The sequence below is a fragment of the Rissa tridactyla genome, chromosome 15, assembly GCF_028500815.1.
Source record: "Rissa tridactyla isolate bRisTri1 chromosome 15, bRisTri1.patW.cur.20221130, whole genome shotgun sequence".
NCBI lineage: Eukaryota > Metazoa > Chordata > Aves > Charadriiformes > Laridae > Rissa > Rissa tridactyla.
Window position 1 is genome coordinate 14,108,813 of NC_071480.1, and position 21,259 is coordinate 14,130,071.

Below are 21,259 nucleotides of genomic sequence, written 5' to 3' on the forward strand. Positions count from 1 at the left end.
TTCTCATAGCTTTAAAATCACTGAAGTTGTCAGAATTCCCTGGAAGACAGAAATGGTACCCCGGCCCCCCAGCTCTCTGCACTTTGAGGAGATGCAGTAGGAACTGGAGACTAAAAAAAGACGGGGGCAGTTAACATAGATCTTTTAATGTGCAGTTTTCCCCTTGCCTCCCAGCGGCGAGGCTCAAGAACAACTTGACTACTGAAGTTCTCTTTAATAGCTTTTTTCCTTTAACTGCTGAAGAACGAGCGCACTGAGCTTTTTTGGCAGCGTAGGGAAAGCAGCTGAGAACTTTGTTGATAATTTATCATCCTTAAGGAAAAAAAAAATATAAAGAAAACCCACAGCCAATCTACTAAAGCTTATTCTAAACTAACCTTTGAGTTAAACAAAAAAAACACCTACAGCACTGCAGACCTTTCAGAGGAGAATCCTAAAACCACAGCAGAAGCGCGGTCAGGCAGCGGTTAACAGGTTCTCAACGAGCTGCTGCACCTTCCGCTGGCTCCTTTTCTCCTGGGCTGGAATTTTGCCCAACCTAAAGGGAACTCGGTGACACTGACAGCAAGTGCCTGGATCAGGCAAGGAGGGAACAAAGCTCGTTTGGCCACAGCTGTCGTTTTTTGCAGGGGACTGTATTGACGCTTAATTCAGCTCCACAATAGTTCCCCACCTGTCTCCACGCTGCAAAGCCACGGGAGAGGCTGTGGCTCTAATTTTGAGTATGTCCCTACAGGTGCCTGTTCTATTCATTTGCACGTTTGAGGAAGTTTGGAGCATTTCTACTTAGCAAAGAGATTCCTCCAACGTTCTGCAGACACAAAGGTTAGCAAAACACCCCACACAAACCCAACCAACCCAAAAAATAACCCAAAGCCCCAGACAACACTCCTTTAGCCCCTCTCGATTTGCAATTCAGCCGCGCCCGTCCATCTCCAGCTGTCACAAAAGCAAGGTTTTGGACAGTCTCAAGCACATTTCTTGACGTTGGTGGCCTTACAGACCTTTTTACTGTTGTGGACAGAGAATAGATGAGAAAGGATTTAACTCACTCTGCCTGCGCGCTGCGGCGGTTATTTCCATACGAGACGCTGGATTCCCAGAGTTGCACCTCCCTCTACCGGTGACTTCTCGTGTGCTTACCACACGTCACAAGCTCCAAATTAATTTGGTCAGTGTCATGGAATGGTTACTGTTGGCTGTTTGAACAGGAAGAACATTGCAACGGAAGATAAGCTTAAGAGTAAAGTTACAAGTTTGGGAGTGGAAGTTTTAAAGTTTCATTTTAGGTAATAAAGTTTTCAGCCTTTTTTTTTGGTCAAGGGGATGGGGGAAAGGGGGTACAGGATGAAGGACGCACAGGATGAAGGATGCAAACCCATGGATATTGAAATAGTTGGTACACTAACAGGGATTGCAAGGTCGCTTTCTTCTTATTTTTATTCTCCTTTACGTGGAGGCTTTTTGATGTATCTTCAAAGTTGGGTGATAGCTTTCACAGAGCTGGGTGCAAAACGTCCCGTCTGAGCCACTTCGCATCATCACTCTTCAGATTTTTTCTTACTTCATCATAGTGTGAAAATCCCCCTCTTCTATTTCTTACCGTCTGTTGACCAGAACTCATTCACAATTAATTATCACACGTTCAAAATTTTCATTAAGGGACAGGAGCAGACAACTTACAGAAGCCTATGAGCTCCAATAACAGCAGCTGGGCTGGGAATTAACAACCTTAAGACGAGCTCAAAGCAGCAGGAGCTGCTAAGAGGCACTCAAGCAAGACACAAGTACCTTCTCACTTCAACAGCCATCACGTGCACCCGACGCCAGGACTCCAGAGAAGGTCCCAGGTTTGGGGCATGGAGACCAAGCTCTCCCGCAGGCCCCGGCGGGGAAGGTTGGGTTGTGCTGTAAGCTAGGGCTGGAACTCAAGCCTCCAGAGTGAACACAAAGCTAAGCCATTAAGCTTCTTAGTTTCTACCATCTCGTTAATAACGTATGCTCTAAGGCCAAAGGAAAACACAATACAGGGATTGGGGGGGGAGAAAAAAAAAAAAAAGAGACAAGACTGATTGCATTTAAGAATTTAAATCATTTTATTGCTTTACCTGCCATTAGGACAATCTATAACAAAAGGAATAGAATATAATATATTAGCACATACAGTAAGTCAGACTTATATAGTCAGGTAACAATACAAAAATGGTCCTCTGGTTGACTATAGCTTTCTAGGGCAATAGACTTCATAAATTCGCTAAAGGTGGACTAGCAAAAAATTACTTCTAAAGCCCTGAATGTTAGCTAAGGCAAAACTATGCCAATTGTGGATTCAAACATATTTAAATTGCACACAAAGGTAAAGCTATAACTGTGATTAATATTTAACTCAGACTTAGCTGATTTATCTTAAAATCTTGTAGGTAAAACTACAAAAGGGAGTAAACAGCAAGCTAAAAAGATGCAGTAGTGAAACTTGGTTAGAAAGCCTTATATAAAAAAATGTGCATTTTTTTGTGGAGCTCTAACTACTTTACACAGTTTTTGGTGCTTTAAAGTAACACAAAGAACACATACGAAGAAAAAACCTGGATAGAGTCAAAACTTAAGAAAACAGTTTTACAAAAAAAAAAAAAGAAAGAAAAAAGGTAGCATTTGCTTACTCCTTAAGGACTCTGGCAGAAATCCTCTACTCAGCATCTTCTGAATAGAGAACCCAAACCACAAGCGTTTAAATCCCATTATTGGGATCTCAGGTTCAGAAATACCCTGAAACCTTTTGTAAAGGCTTGATACCCTCAGTATTGTGTTGCATCAATTAGCAGACGCTTTCAGATTATCTACATGCCTGGGAGAAAGTGTCGAATTTGAATCCATATCACCTCAGAAAGGAAAGAAACTGAGGGGGGCTCCATCGTTAGAAGTAGTTGCACAACAAATGCAAAACTGCTTGCTGTCACTCCCAAATACAAACCTACGCTACTTTATATAAATTACAGTTTAAAGGAAACCTTAAAAATTGCCTACTATTATTGAACCGTGGAATTCAGTAAAAACTTTTGGGAAGTATTGGTGCGCACAGAATAATGGAACACAAAGCTGGTAAATACTGAAATACATTTAAGACTCCGCAACGTATCGAACTTGGAAAAAAGAGTGAATACGAAATACGTGTCATGTAAATTCCATAAGCAAGGAAAGAGAATGCACCTTTTGTATTTAAACTAGCTTTATAATGAAGCATTTTTAAAATTATGAATTAACCGATTGAAAAACTTAAAATAACTGAGTGTTGCAGGAAAGTCAAAACATTCACTTTTTCTGCCTCACATTCTCCACCAAGAATAATGGCATCTCTACAGACCAGCAATCCTGCCACCTGCAACTGACGCTGGCCATAAATACTCAATGTTTGTTTTCTCTGGTAACAAAGGGTCACCTGAACTGATGAGAGGGTTTTGTTTTTTTTTTAAAAAAAAAAATCAACTGAGGAGCACAAAGCAAGCAAGAGTCACAGGGGAAATAAAATGTTTGCTTCTGATTTCTACATCAATCTAAGGACTTGAACATTACTAACAGCTGGACAGCTGCACCATTCTTACACCAATCTACGTACTAGAGACCAACATTAGGCATTTAGTGTAACATTTGGTTCTTCCCACTTTGAACAGGAAGAGTTTTAGATGGCATATCTATCAAAGAAAGAACAAGAAAGAAAAAAATCAGTTGCGGCAAGTCAGCAAATTAAGTAACAACTGCAGTAGTTCACCAGAACTATTAACCTTGAAAGCTTTGATTTACACTTGACAAAAACATAACTAAGCAACCTTAAACCAGCAGACACAGGAACAATTATACTGTTAAATTCCTACTGTGGCTTTCTTAGCAGCTGATGCCTCACAATTGAACCCAGGATTACAGTACCCAGAAAATTAAAAAAAAAAGAAAACCCCAAGCCCCAAGAAGCTCAATTACAAGGGCAGCTCTCATTTGAAAAGAAATACAGCAGATTATGACCCACAGCCTTAAAATCTGTCCAACAATGTGAGAAACAAAAAAAAAAAAGATTCCCCCTCTCTCTACTGTCACCTCCGTACTTTATGGCAATTGGCATGGTGCAAGGAGATCTCTCCCTCCCTGAAGCAAGGCTGCGTTTGCCTGAGTTGGACACTGTTGCACAGAGAGAAGCTGTAACAGCAAACGTCTCCATAGAACTTTTTCTATAAACTTAATGGGACAGAGAGCACAAAACTAATGTGCTCTAAATTAAAAATAGTGCCATGAGAAGCAATTTTTTTTTATTTTTTTTTTTTAAACCGACAGGAAGCTGCAAATGCCAGTGGCAATGTGGCTCTGCACAAGGGTTACAAAGCAGTCTGCATTCATGAAGCATGTTTTGGATAGGGAGGAAGGTTTCAGACAGACAGCGATACAAAACTGTTGTACTGCTGGATGTTTCGCTTGAGAATATCCGAGCACGGACCCAGGACACGTTCAAATCGGGGTCGATCAAGCTTTACACATTTCAACAGGCCACGAGCAACAACTGTGGCAGCACGGGGACGGTTCATCAGCAGAGCTATTTCACCTAGGGCAACAGGAAAAGTGCAAACAGTGTTAAGAATCAATGTGCAAAAGAGCTGAAGAAGTTACCCTGTTGTATTTCAAACTGCTGCAGGAATAGAACAGAGGATAATTCAGGTTTTAACACCGATCAGAACAAGTATCTATGTAGTTAACGTTAGAAGCAACTGTGAAAGCAGTTTAAAAAAACCCTATTTTTTTTTATATTAAAATCCCATCTGCATTCAAGTCTCACTGAAGAGGGCTTAAAGAATTTTCAACATTGGTTCTATCTGAGAAAAGGTCATGTTTCAATTAACCACGTAACTTTCCTAGTCAACAAGTAGTTATTTTTCTAATATGTAAGTTATGCTACTGTTCAGTTTGGTATTTCTAGGAAACTCAGGACAAGACGACCATGGTATTGAAGTAAAGCACATTAATGCCCAAGACAGAAGCCTCTGAGGCATGGCTAGCCAGAATCAAGAACCTGACTGTGCCAGGGGTCTGTGGAAGATGAGTATTTTGAAGTCCCACTGGATTCCCATTTCATAAGTTATGCACAAACATGCCCAAAGCCTTGTGTCAAATACCTGTTACAACTGCTAAACATCATCCTTGGAAATGAAGTTTTCAACAAGCCCCTGTTTCCTTTGGTGACAACAGCTACCCCTGACATTCCTAGCAACATGCGTCAATAAAACCACAGCATCAACTTTTGGCTTTGTTTGTTTTTAAGCACTTGGGCTGGTTATCTCCATGCTCAGGACTGAAGTAAGAACTCAGTGCTCCTCAGAGAATAAATTTGCCTGCATTATCAGAATGGATGTTCAAAAGAAATGAGAAAAACTTTTCCTCTGTGCCCAATTAAAACTCTTGAACTCACTACCCTCCAAAACACAGGCTTGCAAAAGAGTAAGTAGGTTCTAAGGGAGAGTTAAACCCTTGGGGGACAGGTCTGCAGCACCTGAACACAACGGCAGAGATAAAGTTTAAAGAATGGGAAACTCAAGAGTACCCATCAAGGGAAATAAATATTAGAAGAGACTGAAGCGACATACATAGAACGAACATCTAGTACTAGATACCGAGCTATGCAGACCTTTGGTCAGATCCAGTACTACTAGTGCGCTCTTGAGTACATCCCACTTCAGGCCTTGCAACAGAGTGTTTGTTGATTACATCATCTCCAAAGCTGAAAACCTGGACAACCAGAAGGCATTAGAGCAAGAGGACTGCTTAGAAAGGGTACCGAGGAGAGGGGACTTACCTTAACCATGAGAAAAAGCTTAGGGTTTGGGATTAGGTTTTTTGGTTTGTTTTGGGGTTTCTTTTCAGACAGAGGGAAGTATTTAAATGTTAAACAGTAGGCTCTGAACAGGTTGCTTGCTTTGTTTCAGAACTGCAAGCCACTTTTCTTCTGAATCCAAAATAAGGCTGCCAGGAATATCTTGTTCTATACTGTTACATTACACTCCAAGAACACTCTGTGAGGATACATATCCAGTCTTTATCTGTGATCCAAAGCAAATCAATATGCACTAGACAAGGGATTTGTTCCATGTGAAGATTATTTCAAAGTCTTCACAAGTAAGTATCTATAATAGGATCTTTGCCTTTTTCTTTGCCAGCACACATAAGCTTTTTCAAACCAAAGCAACTTAAAAACCATGTAACTTTTGGCTAAGTAAGAACATATTCAACAACAGGAGAAAAGACCCTGATCTGCAACTGGGAGACTACGTCCAGAGTGCCGCACAGTTTCGGGGTCCCCAGTACAAGATGCGGACAAAGCACGGGAAGTCCAGCAGTGCCACCCAGATGGTTAAGGGACTGCAGCACGGGATGTACAGAGAGATACTGAGAGAGCTGGGTTAGTCTGACCTGCAGAAAAGGCGGCTAAAGAGGGAATCTTATTGCTGTCTTCAGCTACATAATGAGAGATTATAAAGACAGAACTAGACTGCTCTCTGCACAGCAAAAGGCAGAGAGAATTCCACAAATTGCAGAACAGGAAATTCTTGTCAGGCATAAAGAAAAAAATTCTTCACAACAAGGCTGGTTTAACAGTGGAAGAAATTGCCCAGAGAGGTTGTGGGATCTCCATCCCTGGAGACACGAGAGACTCGACTGGACACAGCCCTGAGCAATATGATGCAATTTCAAAGTCAGTTCTGCTCAGGGTAGGGAGGTGAGACCAAATCACCACCAGGGCCCTTCTAAATTAAAGTACTCTAGAAGGATCACATTTCTGTGACATGCATGCATGCCTGAATGCCAAGTGACCCTGATACTCACCTGACATTCAGTGAAACCACAAGAGTTAGCTAAAACAGTAATTAAACAAACCCGTCACTATCACCCCCAGCAGTCACCCACACAGCACAGGTAAACTGGTGATAGCAGTTTGTGTAGTCATAGCTGTCACTACGTAACTCACCAAAATAATCAGAAGGTGCCAGCCTGCCCACTTCAACAAATTCTTCATTTTCTGATCGGCGCTGTAACACTGCAGCTGTGCCCTTTAATAAATCACAGCAATTAACAATTGGAGTTTCCAGCATCACTTGAAACATCGAATTCCACACAGAACCAGCTGCTTCACAGAAATAGCTGTTACGATGTCTCAGTCAAAAACCACTTCACAGTCCTTGCACAACTCACCAGACTGCTATATAAAAACAGCTGGTCCTCCCTCCTCTCCAAGTATAAAATGTCTTGGGTATTTACATACCCACAGCACTGATTTCTTTCTGTTTTCCCTCGTAACAGTAAGAGTGACTAGCAAAAAAAAAAAGCCACCACCAAAACACCCCAGAAGACAGTGATACCACTAGGAAGGCATTACTAGCTCTCTAGAACAGGTCTCCACTCTTCTGAAAAAGATAACTGGTTTCAGCCAGAAACTAGTTACTTTTTTCCTGGGGAAAAAAAATGTTTACGAATAGTTTTGCTATTTGTAAAAATAGCAGAACTAAATATAAGCTTCTGCATGTCTAGTAAGATCATATTTATTTAGGAATTCCCTGCAAGTACATTCTTACATTTCATTTTTCTCCAAGTGTCTATTTAGGGGCAGAATAAGCCACATTAAAAAAAAAGTAGTAAAGTTCTGAGCTTTTAACTTTGACCTTACTTACCTCCAAGATAATGAAGAATTCATCTCCTGGCTCTCCCTGGACCACAATCTTTTGCCCATCTTCAAACTGTACTGGTTCCAATGCATCAGCTACAGTGAGACGCTCCCACTTGTCCAGAGATTCTATAGAGTTAATATAGTTCATCAACATAGTATCTTTTCAAGGCACAAATGACATTTTTTGCTCTGTCTTTATAGAGAGGTTAACCTATTTCTGGCTACATTTGTGCATCAGATATCAAGACCTGAATTAAAATTACTTTGGAATGATGCAGAAAAGCAGTATAAGCTTTGCAGCCAGCTTTAATGGATAACCACAATAGCCTGTAATCATAATAATGCTGGGTAACAGCTTTATTACAATATAGCAATGTATTCCACTTCAAAACAAAAATCTTCTCTCTTACCCAATATAGATACTTTACTAAGGAATTCTTCATACATCTTTCTCTTTCTCAAAGTACTCCCCTACAAAAAACAAAAACACGCACACAAAATCAGTTTTCTTTCTACCTCATGTTCCACATAAGGTTTCAAATAAAACTCAAGACAAAAATAAGTTTGACCCGACATACTGCATCCTGTCTCACAGACCCCAAACCCACAAGACTGTTTTCAAATTTAACTATTTTAGTAATATTCCAGAGTTCAGCAACCTTCATAAAGCACTTAGCATTTATTGCAGCCTTAATGTTTCTTAAATTCATACGTACTGTATAACCTTATCAAAATTCACAACACCTGCTCAAGTTAGTCACAACTGCTGTTCCCACACGCTACTTAAAAATAGCAAGCTAAACAGAAAGCAGCATCAAAACATCTGACAAGCTAACCAGTATCTGTTACATCTTTAGTCCAGTTTAGTGCTGCATTGTTATTGTTTTATTCACTAATGGAAGACTCCCCCCTGCCCCATGCCTGATAAATGTATGCTGAGTGATCAGCTTTCTGATTACAGAAGAGAGAGCAGCATTTTCAGTAACTCCAGCAAAGGACAGGCACAGATAGGTCAAATTACCAGTAGAAGTTGAACGAATAGTAAAACCAAAAGCGTAATTCCAGGTTAGCACACGGCTACTTCAGTCAATGGCATATGCCACACATCAGCTAGAAAAATACTTGCCATCAGGATCCTTCTATAGCTATCTCTGTCGATGCCCCACAACTTCACATTCGTCTTCGCTTTGACAGTTGCGGCACGGGGAGTTCCATATATAAGGGCAAGTTCTCCAAAGCTTCCACCCTCACCAACGCTGGTAGCCCACTCATTGTTCACATAAACCTGCAAGGCAGTGCATGGTGATAAGCCAAAGCCCACAGTGTCTCGTGAGCTGATCAGAGACAACATGGAAGCTCCTGTCACCCTGTATTTCCTCTATAGTGAAGGGAAATCCTCACATCTGTACGGTCAGTGTTGACTGTTTCAGGGTTTCATCAACACTTCACAGCCAGTCCCAGTCCCACACCTCAACTTGACTCCACCCTGCACTTGTAGAGCTTTAGTATTTTGTTGGTGTCCAAATCATTAATTTTGAAACTCAACACAACTCAACAGCCTGCAGCCCGACCGGGCTGTTAAGGAACAAAGAACCTCCAAAGCAAAATAAGCTTCCACAAGTGAAAACTTGAGAAAAATTACTGAAGGAAGGACCTATAGAAGACGCCTAAAAATATCAGACTATTCTTCTGCTAGGGATGAACATGTCATTAATAAACTATCAATAATGCTTACATCCATTTCTCCTTGATCAACGACATAGAAGTTATCACCTTCATCACCTAAAGAAGAAAAAAATTGAATATAGGCTAAAAAGAGAATAAAGCTATGCAAGCATTCATGTTTCACAGAACGGGCATCTCTGCCAACTCTGATGTTTAGAATCTAGTAAGGTTGGCAGAGAAATTTTTCACAGCTTACAGGGTGAAATTTCACATTTTGCTGATTTCACGCTCCTCTCAGTCCTGTGAAAGAGGACATCTACTGGTACGCGGGAGATCAGCAGCATTTCCAGGATTATTGGAAATGCGTACCAGATCCATAAACTGACATTACGTGTTCTACAGAGCCACCAAATGACAATCTTAATAATAGATAACATAAGCAACAAAACCAGTTCTTCCTACAATTGCTCCACTCCTCACTTTAGCATGAGCTGTGCTTCAGATAGCATAGTAAGAAAGGGTCACTGCATCCAGACAATGTTTGATTGTTTTGTGGTTTGGGGTTTTTTTTGGGTTCCCCCCCCAAAAAAAAACCTAACGGGAGCACTAGGCCTGAGTCTGCTCACCATCTCCAACCTATTCACCAATGTAAACGTTGTCACTTGCCTTGCTGTATGACAGTCTCTCCTGCAATGTAGGTGACGGGGAACATTGCATCAAAGATGTCACTGAGGGAAAGGACACCAAAATTAGACAACTGCTTGGACAATGCATGCATTCATACATCTGTACCACCAGCCCCTCAATACTTTTTCCGCAACCTCTGTATGGTTACGCTGACCGCTGTAAAAAAGGCTGTGCAGCTTTGTACATTATGACATGTTTAACTCTTCTGAAGCCTGCACTTTAAGAAGCTTTCTTGAAGACAACAAAAAAATTTATCCCTACCTTCTTTCATTATCATCAAGATGGGCAAACAGCACATTCTTCTCAATAGCTTTTGCCAAAGCAGCCATAGTCTTATAATCTTTTGGAATAACCTAGGATATAATCAGAAAATGCAACTGATTAATTTTTTGAAGAAAAATTTACGCATTTCCCTGGGTAAATAAATTATTCAATTACTACAAAACATCAGTTGAGTTTTTCCAGTTTCTTTCAAGCATTATAAATCTAAAAACAAATACAGTCAATGTTTACAGACAGTTTGTGCAGGAGAAAATCTTGTATTATTTTATGCAACTGTAAAAGCATCGTTCCATGCCAAGTTTATAAGGTTTTTTGCAAGAGTACAAGTATTTGATCAACCTGTTTTTTCCTATGAATAGCAGCAAGTCTGCTCTGCCATTAGGCTAAACGTAATGTTGTTGCAGCTGTTGAGTAACTGGAAGCACTTTGTATATATATATATAAAAAAATATGCACATCTAAATATATATTACTTCAAAGGGAACAGGTGTAAGTTATGCATAAATGGCTTAATTGCCTGACAGTTTATTCTAACCTCCAATTACACATCTAGACACACAGGTCTGCTTTTTACAGTTAGCACAAGACTTAACAGGCTGCAGGAGCTCAGTTTTATTTAATACACTGGACAGAAAGTGGTCTTAGATAAACTCTTGCAGATGCATTCTTAGCAACATTTAAAAATTAGAGCACCTTTCTAACATAAGATGCAGCATCCTCTTCTGTATAGACTTCTGCGCTGATGGCCCCACGCCTTCTTCGACCCTTAACCACAGGGTTCATAGGAGGAGGAGGAGAGATTTCATCCTCCCGTGAGTCTGAGCGTGAACCAGACTTCTGTTGATTCAACAGCTGTTTTGTTTCCTCCTAAACAGGAAGGAAGACATGTTTGTGTCACATAATCCAGTAAAGCATTACATATCGTATTACAATTTCGTCTGCCAATGCAAGGGTGCTTCCTGCGTACTGCCACATTAAGGCAAACAGGAGACTAGAGGAACCAAGATCAAAGGCCTTTTAAAATAGATGGTAGATATGCCTTTCATTCATAACATTCATATCACAATGGTGTTTATTTTAATAAGTTACACTAATAGTTTAATAAATTAAGAAGTATAAACAAGTTGATTCTACCTTCCGCTACTGTATTCAACAGGCGATGAAGAAATTCTGCAAACAATAAACATTTTCCCAGCTGTAAACCCAGCAGTTCTGCCCCTCAGCTGGGAGGTGTTAAGCCTTTTTTGATTTGAAAGACAGAAAAGCAATTCCTCAGAAATCCATGTTACATGAGAAGCTTTTGAAACAAGGTGAAGTCATGGACCAACTCGATACTCAACAACTAACAGTTATTTTAGGAGAAAGAAATATGAACACTGCTTACAAAAGAGCTGGAGGAAGGATGCTAGAGGCCAAACAGCAGGGTTTTTTTTTTCCCCACAAGCCACAGATTTGTCAACTTTGCACGAATTTACACATTTTCCGTATTACCCTCAGTTACCTGTTGTGCTGTGTTGTGGTGATATTGTAGACTAGCGTACTTACAATAAAATGAAGTCTAACTAGTTTGACACACAGAAATATGATTCTTCTATGTACCAGAAGATTTACCTTAATCAACTAAAATCAGATTAAACGCAAAACAAAAAGCCAACCTTGGAGCCAAAGCGTTTGCATCATAACAGATCAAATTACTTTCTCCCAGTGTTAAGAACCAGGGTTTGGGACATGCCTTAAAAGAACAAGGAGTCATCTGTTCTCCGAGAGCTTCCGGCACTTTTAAAAGCTGGGTTTGTCCCAGTGTCCTTGATGAAACCATTCCCTGCCCAGCTGGGCAGCTTGCTGCTTGGCTGCCATGCTCCACTCCGGAGGTGCACCGAGGCTATGTATAACAACACCGCTTTGAGGAAAGGGACATCAGATAACCCTTGCAGTGAGTTTACGTTTTACACCTCTCAGATAGCCAAAGAGCAAGCACTGATCCGTCGAATTACATTTCACTTCCTGCCTTTTGCCCATTGATAAAATAGTGTTACATTTCAAAATGATGGAGGCAAAACATATTTAAAACTTTGTTTCTATCTTCTGATTTTAGAGAAGCAAGTCTCAACTGAAATCTTGTTAAAAATAGCTTGAGCAGTAGTAAGCATTCAGGTTAAACTGCCTCTCTACAAAGCAGGCAACACCACCACCGACAGAAACACGCTGTTCATTCATACACAGAATACTTAACCCATAAAAAAAAACTTGACACTTCTGAAATAAATGAACACCAGCTGCTGTATTTTTTCCATTATCGCATAAAATATGAAATACTGAGATCCTGATACTTCCAGGGTTAGAAGCACTTCAGCAGCATTAAGCAAGGGAGCTGCATATCAAAACACTGTTCAACAAGAGACTCACCAAGGTAACGGCCCACTCAAGGAAACTGCACTAACAGAAAAAAATACAACTTGTAACTTCTGCCTGATATGAGATTTAGCATTTCTATATTAAAAAGAAGTACATTAAGGTAGGGCATGGACATAGAAATGAGATACAGGTGGGTTAGAGAAGATACTGACTTAAAATATACCAGCTATTCTAAACAGTTTATATACGCACTCATCAAGAGGAAGATTACCCCCAAATCAAGCAAATCTCCACGTATTCAGATTACACATCACAACATTGTGCCATGGAATAAGCAACACGCTAAAATCTCATTGTTTGCATAGCAGTAGCTTTTCATGTATTCATCTTTTTAGATTACGTCTTATATCATTTCTGATACTACACCACTTACATTACACCACCAGATAAATGATAAATTACACTAAACCCTGAAATAAGAGTAGCAGTTTTTATTCTCAGTTACCTTAGAAATCTAGCCAGTGTTTATGAGAGAGAAAATATATTTGTTCAGGTGTAGAAACTCCTCAAATTAAACACATAATGGACAAAGGCATTCATTTTGCTGATTATACTGATCAGTATAACGAACACCTGGATTTTAAAAAGGTTTAGAAATAGTTACCCTATTTATTACATCAAAGTGTTGATCCTCATCTTCCAGCTGATAGAGCAGTGCAAGGCGTTTTCAGTGTCAGTGACCACTAATTGTGAATTTTATTTTTCCTGACAAGTAAGAAAGTTATTAGCACCACCTAAATTATTACAAGTAAGAAACATTAAAGTGATGAGTCTATCAACTAATGAACTTCATCATTTCAGAATTATGTTTTACCCTGTATATTCTGGCGTCTGCTACTTGTCATTACACCAGAAACAATCTCAACAACTTCTCATTAATTTGTATTTTATTTATACCAGCTCTCCACGTGTTAAAAAAAAGCAGCACTCAGAAGCTAAAAAAGCAGTGTTAAAAGTGCTACCATAAATTCACAACTGCAGAGTATATCCTTCTTAACTACCATGTTTTGCAAAAGAAACACTTAGGAAATAGGAAAATATTCAGGTGTGTATCTGTGGAGGCAGGGAGGGTGGTGGTGAACAGCTACAGTGACTAGATGTCAATCGCACTTCATAATTCCAACTTTCTATGAAGTCTAATATGCACATTAGTGCACTACACACAGTATTTCCAACATGCACTAATTCCAGTGGACAGCCATGTCCAATACCCAAAATTCATCTGGCAGGATGTAATAATGATCTCTACATTAAATTTCCATTGCTCAAACTAGGTTACACAGCCAAGCTCAGCACTGAATAGCTATTAGCTTCTAGTATGTATTGGTGTTACCAGATATGTTTGCATAGCAAAGAGAACTGAGACCTTCATAGACCACAAAGAGTAAAATAAAAACATTTATACAATCAAACTCTAGTAATTAGACTCATGTAACAGCTTTCATAACTCAGAAGAGGCCATCCAAATTCTTACAGTAGCTACAACGTTCTCAGAGGCAGCAATTTTAATGTTTCTGAACATAAATTCAAAAGCGTGTTTAAATGTCTTCAGTGTATTTTAATAACATGACAGTGAATCAGCTCTGTGTGTGCACGCTGTGGAAGAGATGACTTGTCAGGATAACCAGAGAGAAAATAGTAATCTTGATTCAGTGTTCCTTCAAAATTCAGTCTTTAAAAAAAAAAATACTGTATCACAGCCTCAATTTCATACAGTCTAACAAATTAACAGATTTGGAAATTATTCTGAAAAGTTGCTCTGTTTTATTAAAGATGTAACAGACTTTACTTCTGGAAGGTGAAACAGATTCCATTTCAAACATTTTTGCTCTACCAGGCTAAGTACTGGGTTAGAGCTGGTTAATGTTAGTACTAAGCGTTTGTGCTTTCCAGACACGGATGCCAGAGGAGTTTGCTAAGGTAGCACAGGATGTTCACTGCTCTGTTACTTGATAGCTATCAAGGTACCGCGTTACCTGGTTAAACTAAGAACAATCCATTAGACTGAATGGTGAAATTACCTAGAGAAAGCCATAGCAATTTTTAAATTCAAGAAGACTAGAAGAATTTACAATTTCACTTTTAGCTATAGCTGAGCTGCACTAGCAGGCATGTATAACCCGTGCCAACACAACTCACAATAAAAGACCCTGACCAAAATTGTAAGAGTAATTCAAGGGGAAAACACAATACCTAACCAGTTTTCTTTTCAGCTTCCTTGTAGGCTGACAGCCTATTTGCACCAGAATAAAATCATCAAGAGTTATTCAACTCCAGAATACACGTGACTAAGTTCAAAGCTAGACTTGTCTTGCTAAAAGCAAATTAAGTTTCCCTTAATCTTAAATACTGCATGTTGACCGTAAATCCATTACACAGAAGTATCCAAATATTCCTATTTTATATCCATATGTATGTATTGTTTTACAATTTATTCTAAGTGCAGTAATTTATTCTAAGTGCAGTAACGCAGTTTACTTTGTAAAGTTTTGTATATCAACACTTGTGATATTTTAAAAATTATCTATCAGTACTTAGAAACTCAAGAATCGAAGGTGGGGAAAGAGGCACAGTAACAGAGAGGGACAATGGATTTTTGAGAATGTGATTACTACGTGGTTTTCTGCTGGTACGCTCTCTGACAGAGAATGTACTCAAGATGCAACCACACAAAAGAAAGTCAGATGTATTACAGAGTTATGGTTCACTTATGCAAAATGTTCCTCAAATACACTGTGAGTATAGGTTCGCTTGCAGCATTTGCTCATTTTCTCGTATCTACCTTGAACACTTCCACTAAAAGATAATTTCCACTATACACACTTACGATCTCCAGTGTTGATTTCTTCCTTTACATCAGCAATTAGTAAATAGGTAGAATTAAAAAAAAAAAAGATATACCTCCCATATACAAAAAGTACTCAAGGCAGCACCTGCAAATAACTGCTGTAGGAGGTCACAGCTATATTATTTACTAATGGTGTACTCTGAATAGAGTCCTTGTATCTAACCTTTCCTCTGCGTTAGCCTTTAAAATCCCCCATTTTCATAGCAGCTTCTTTTCCTATCTGCTTAGATATCAATATATAAAATGAACAGTTCAAAAAAATTTGAAGTCACCGTTTCAAATATGAGCACCGAGATGACAAAATGCTTTCCATTCCCAAGATCCCAGAATGCTTCCAACAACAACAGAAACACCATAGAGACCTTGAGGACAAACGCAAGAGGAACAACAAAGCAAAACACCAACACCGAGCTCCCAAGAGAAAGCAGGAACAGGCTTGCTTTCCTGGAGATCTGGAACGCCAATACTTCCATTTGATTTTAGCTAGGCCTGGATAACTACCCAGGCCTGCTACTTCTGTGCTGTACCCAAGTTGTAGTAAATGAGTTGTCCCAATATAAGAAACCAAATGTCTATCGCGAGTGTCCAACCAAGGTCAAACGCCACAGTTATCATCTAACTACAGGACACGTACAAGACAGGATTGTGTATGCTATCTATTAGCTTCTACGAGTAAGCATCAGGTGGGATTACATCTGCATCCCAGCTAGGTAAGTCTCCTCGTCAGCTTATGTTCTGCCCTACATGCTTTGTTATGACACAGGTGCCTTTACACCGTGATTAACTGGCATAAACTACTGGAAAACAGCATTTGTTTTCCAAAAGCACCCATTCCAATTTCAAATGGCCAATATGAACACTGGTCAAATCTGAAGCTCAGCCTCTAAATCACAAAGAGACGATGTAAATTCAGGTTGTTCCACTCTCCTTCCCTCCCGCTATGAATTTTTACCTTCTCCAATCTTTCAAAGTATTCTCTGAGGAATCCCATGGGTCTTTCAGGTCTCACTGTGCATAATTGTACAATGCAATCCTTCAGAAGTTGCTGGATGTTGTGTTTTTGGACGTAAAGTTCACATTCCCGAAGACTACGCTCCTCCTCGCTGCTGCTGCTAGAAGCTGCCATTGCTGAAGATAAGAGAAAGAGAAGGTTAAATAGGTAGTAGAAATGAAGATGATGCTGCCCGATATAGTCAGGCACATCATGCTGCATTACTGTATTGCTGATATCACAACATAAAACTACCTTTATCTGTAAGACTAGTAACGAAACTAAACTGTGAAAGAAAAAGCTAGGAACTTACTTAGCACATGGAAAGAAATAAAAAATCCGGGTGCTCTATAGCCACAGGCACAAAAGTAAAAGCAGTTTATTGAGCTGGGAAAGCTTCAACAACTCAAGCCCCTCTGAGTGCTCAAAGTCAGGGAAGCTTCCACCTAAACTTTCTGCTAATTAAACCTAGTATTTCGTAGGATTGGAGGCTCACTGCACAGAGCTGTATGGGATCATGTGGATGATGACCAGGAGATAGGTGGGTGGAAACTGGGAATCTGAGAGGCAAGTATGAAAAGTATTAGGAAGTGAAAGTTGTTAAAGTTGAAGCCAAAGCCAGTTCGCCAAATGCCAAGGCGGAGTCCACTAACAGAAATTATGGAATTAGGGGCATTACTCCTAAAAAGCTACTCTCCAGTTTAAATCAGTCCACTTCATGACTATCTCCATGGATACACTGCAATCCCCAAAATATTTCTTCAACTGTAAATAATCAAGAGTAAATCTTTAAACACATCTGTTACAATGCCAGTTTTTCAAGAAACTTTAAAATTACAGTGCCAGCTGTAACACTTTCAAAAGTGTTCTTAAGCAGGTCTTTTCCCCCCTCCCAGGTTACAGAAACATTTTTACATACATTTTTACATATAAAAATTTCATGCCTTTTTTTCATAAAGCAACACTGAGACAGCTAAAGAAATAAAAAACAATTTATCAGTGCATTTTTGATAAAATATAAAGAAATATTTCTGTGTTACCTGGCACAGGGACAGTGGCAACAGTTTATGAATATGCAGCAAGATATGTTGATCCCAGGATCAGCTCTTGAAAAGGAAAAAATCGATTGAGACAAAATAATTTTGACAGATGAAAAGTCACTGAAAAGCTAAGTGGTGCAGTCGTATTATACATTTTATCCTACTGAGGCAGGAGGTTGAGAAACATAGGCCACACAGGCAACATAACACTGAGCCCCTTTGAATTATGCTACTGGAAATTACAGGAGACCTAGAGCTAATACAAAATTGCTAATACTTCAAACAGGTTTCATTCTTGTCACAGTTAATCCCCGCATAAGCATGCACAGACAGATGTATTATGTGTTGCATAAATACAAAGTATGGACTTCATGTGGACTGAAAAAGTGCCTTAAAGTTCTCCAGTTACTTCTTTTGTTTTGACAACTCGCACAGTGAAGGTCAGTCCTAATTAACAGCCCCAGAGAAACCCGGTGGCTCCATGACAGCCCACAAATTACTATCTAGAGCAAAAGCATCACGCTACTGACAGACAGCAGACACGGGCCACGGCTGCTCACGAGAAGAGCAAAACCAGTGCAGAAAATACCGAAGAAACAATGAGAACTCCAGCGTTTTCGCACGGTATTTTTTCTGCACCTTGCAAACCCGAAGCTTTCCAGAGCCCCCTAAGGCAGGCCTGCCCTCAGCCTGCCGCCAACGGCCCGGGCCCGGCCCTCCCGCCCCGGGGCCGCCCTGCCCAGCCCAGCCCGCCCCTCACCGCAGTGCCGGGGCTGCTGGCCGCTCCCCGGAGGCGCCCCCGCCAAGGCCCAGCGGGGCGGGCGGGCGGCCCCATGGCGAGAGTAACGACAGGGCGTTCCCGGGGCCTGCAAAGGGCCGGGGACTTGTTTTAGGCCTGGAGGCGACGCCCGGCGCGGCCCGACGAGCCCGCGGGGGCCCAGCGCGGCGCAGCCTGCGCCCCGCTTCAGGCAGCAGGAAAGGGGACTCTGCCTTCTCACACGCAGCAGGCCCGGCTGCCAGCTCCGGGCCGCTCCCCTCAGCGCGGCCGGCCCCCAAGGCCGCCAGCCTCCCGCTCCGCGCCCGCCGCCGCTTCCCCCTCAGGGTCTGCCCCGCGGAGCCGGACCGGGCCGGTCGCCACCGCTCACCTGGCGCGGGCGGCTCCGCCGGGCCCTCACCGCCCCCCGCCCGTCCCGGCCCGGCCGCGGCCTCGGCAACAGCAGCAACGGCAACGGCGGCTCCCACCGGAAACCAACCGGCCCAGCCAATCACCGCCCTCCATGACGTCAATGCGCCTCGCTCTCACCCAGACCCGTCGCCGCGGTAACCTTAAAGGGGCAGCGGGGAGGCGCCGCGGCATCAGGGGAGGGGACACCGTGCTCTGCGCTGCCTGCCCCTTTAAGGGGCGCGGAGATGGAGGGGAGAGAACGGCCGGGGCGCTGCGGGGAGCGGGCCGGGATGAGGCGGGGAGGGGAAGGGGTGAGACGGGGTGGGCTCCCAGGGTGGAGCGAGCCCGCCGGGGCCGTGGAGGGGGCCGCCGCTTCCCTGGGTGGGCCTTTCCCGGGGGGATTGACAGCACTGAAATGCTGCGAAATGGCTTTTTTTTTTTTTACGGTGAAAGATGCCCCGGCCGGCCGCGCGGGGCGTTAATTAACGAGTAACAGGGCTGCGGGGGGCGGGAGCTGGGGAAGCGCGGCCGGGGCAGCGCCGGGTGATGAGGCTGAAGCGCTGTTTTAGTCATTAAAACCCTCAGCCCCCTTCGTGTCATGGCGGTTCCCTCATCGGCCGGGCGATAACGCCGCCTCATCGCTCCCAGGCTCATCGTTCCGCATTAAATCGTGCGGGGTACGCATTTAAGGGGGGAAAATAAATTGTATTCAAGTTTGCCAAAGATTTCACTGTGCTCCGTTTCAAGTCCACGTGCAGAATTAATTGCACGTGTCTATGGCTGAGGGGAGCCCGTTGAATCCCTTCGCTTCGCATCCTTGGAGCAGGCAAGGAGTCACTGGAGATCTTCCTGTAGCTGGGAAGAGAATCGTTGAATGGTTCAGGTTGGAATGCGGTTTTACAACTCAAATGTTACAAGTGCTGCAAGAGGGTTTCAACCAAAGTTCATCAGTGTTGGACTCATTGGGGAGAATCACTGTACAACCAGTAAGAGTTTAATGTGTGTTTTGAGATTAGAGGCTGTTGGTGCTTTTGCAGCGACGTGACAAGCCACCAGGAACTCTCTTACATGGTCTTGGTCCAATTTTGTTCAATATATTCATTAATGACCTAGGTGAGGGGACAGAGTGTATCCTCAGCAAGTTTGCTGATGATACCAAGCTGGGAGGGGTGGCCGACACTCCAGAGGGCCGTGCTGCCATCCAGCGTGACCTGGACAGGCTGGAGAGCTGGGCAGAGAAGAACCTCATGAGGTTCAACAAAAGCAAGTGTAGGGTCCTGCACCTGGGAAGGAAGAATGCCAAACACCAGTATATGTTAGGGGCGGACATGCTGGGAAGCAGCTCTGAGGAGAAGGACCTGGGGGTCCTAGTAGACAGCCCAGCAGTGTGCCCTTGTCGCCAAGAAGGCCAATGGCATCCTGGGCTGCATAGGGAAGACTGTGGCCAGTAGGTCGAGGGAGGTCATTCTCCCCCTCTACTCTGCACTGGTGAGGCCACAACTGGAGTACTGTGTCCAGTTTTGGGCTCCCCAGTTCAAGAGGGACAGGGAACTACTGGAGCGAGTCCAGCGTAGGGCAACCAAGATGATTGTGGGACTGGAGCACCTCCCTTATGAGGAAAGGCTGAAAGAGCTGGGACTCTTTAGCCTGGAGAAGAGAAGGTTGAGGAGGGACCTGATTAATGTTTACAAGTACCTAAAGGGTGGGTTTAAGGAGGACGGAGCCAGGCTCTTTTCAATGGTTCCCAGCGACAGGACAAGGGGCAATGGGCACAAGCTGGAACATAGGAAGTTCCGTTCAAATACACGGAAAAACTTCTTTACAGTGAGGGTGACAGGGCACTGGAACAGGCTGCCCAGGGAGGGTGTGGAGTCCCCTTCTCTGGAGATTTTCAAGACCCGCCTGGATGCAGCCCTGAGGGATGTGCTTTAGGCAATCCTGCTCTAGCAGGGGAGTTGGACTAGATGATCTCTAGAGGTCCCTTCCAACTCTGAAGATTCCGTGATTCCGTGATCTGTGATTCCGTCTTTCTTTAATATTTCACATATTAAAGGAACAAAGGATAACAGCCCAGGTCCAGATCTTAGATTTGCACTTACGACAGACCAAAGCTAGCCCCTGAGTACGCATTCCTTAGATGTTTGATAGCTTCTGTTATGGGTTAATTAGAAGCCAGGGTCCAGGATTTTCTGAGACTCAGCCAAAAGCTGGAGATTTTACAAAAAAAACCAAATCCACCTCAATACAAATTGTACGGAATCAATATTTGTGAAATGCTGTCAGGTATCAAATCTACCTGCTCACCTGGTAACATGGTATTTCTGTGACTGAAAACTACTAGAAGTTTCTGAACACTGGAAAAAAGCTGTGTACGTTCTCCCCTATATACTTTTTCCCCTTGCTTTTTATCTTCCCTTTTTGCAAGCTGTCTGCTATTGTCACATCTCGCTCCTCCTTGTTTGGACAAGTC

General features: G+C 42.3%; 1 protein-coding gene across 1 annotated transcript; it reads right to left on the minus strand.

Moving 5' to 3' along the window:
• Positions 1-2,077: 2,077 nt before the first annotated feature.
• PRKAR1A (protein kinase cAMP-dependent type I regulatory subunit alpha) lies at positions 2,078-18,917 on the minus strand. The gene is made up of 12 exons (XM_054221769.1): positions 18,770-18,917; positions 17,625-17,690; positions 16,546-16,721; positions 11,024-11,197; positions 10,310-10,401; positions 10,028-10,089; positions 9,432-9,478; positions 8,823-8,981; positions 8,107-8,167; positions 7,701-7,822; positions 7,001-7,082; positions 2,078-4,585 (listed from the first exon to the last, which is right to left on the minus strand). Exons 3-12 carry the CDS (start codon positions 16,717-16,719, stop codon positions 4,413-4,415), a joined length of 1,146 nt encoding a protein of 381 aa, XP_054077744.1. The 5' UTR covers positions 16,720-16,721; positions 17,625-17,690; positions 18,770-18,917; the 3' UTR covers positions 2,078-4,412.
• Positions 18,918-21,259: the final 2,342 nt, after the last annotated feature.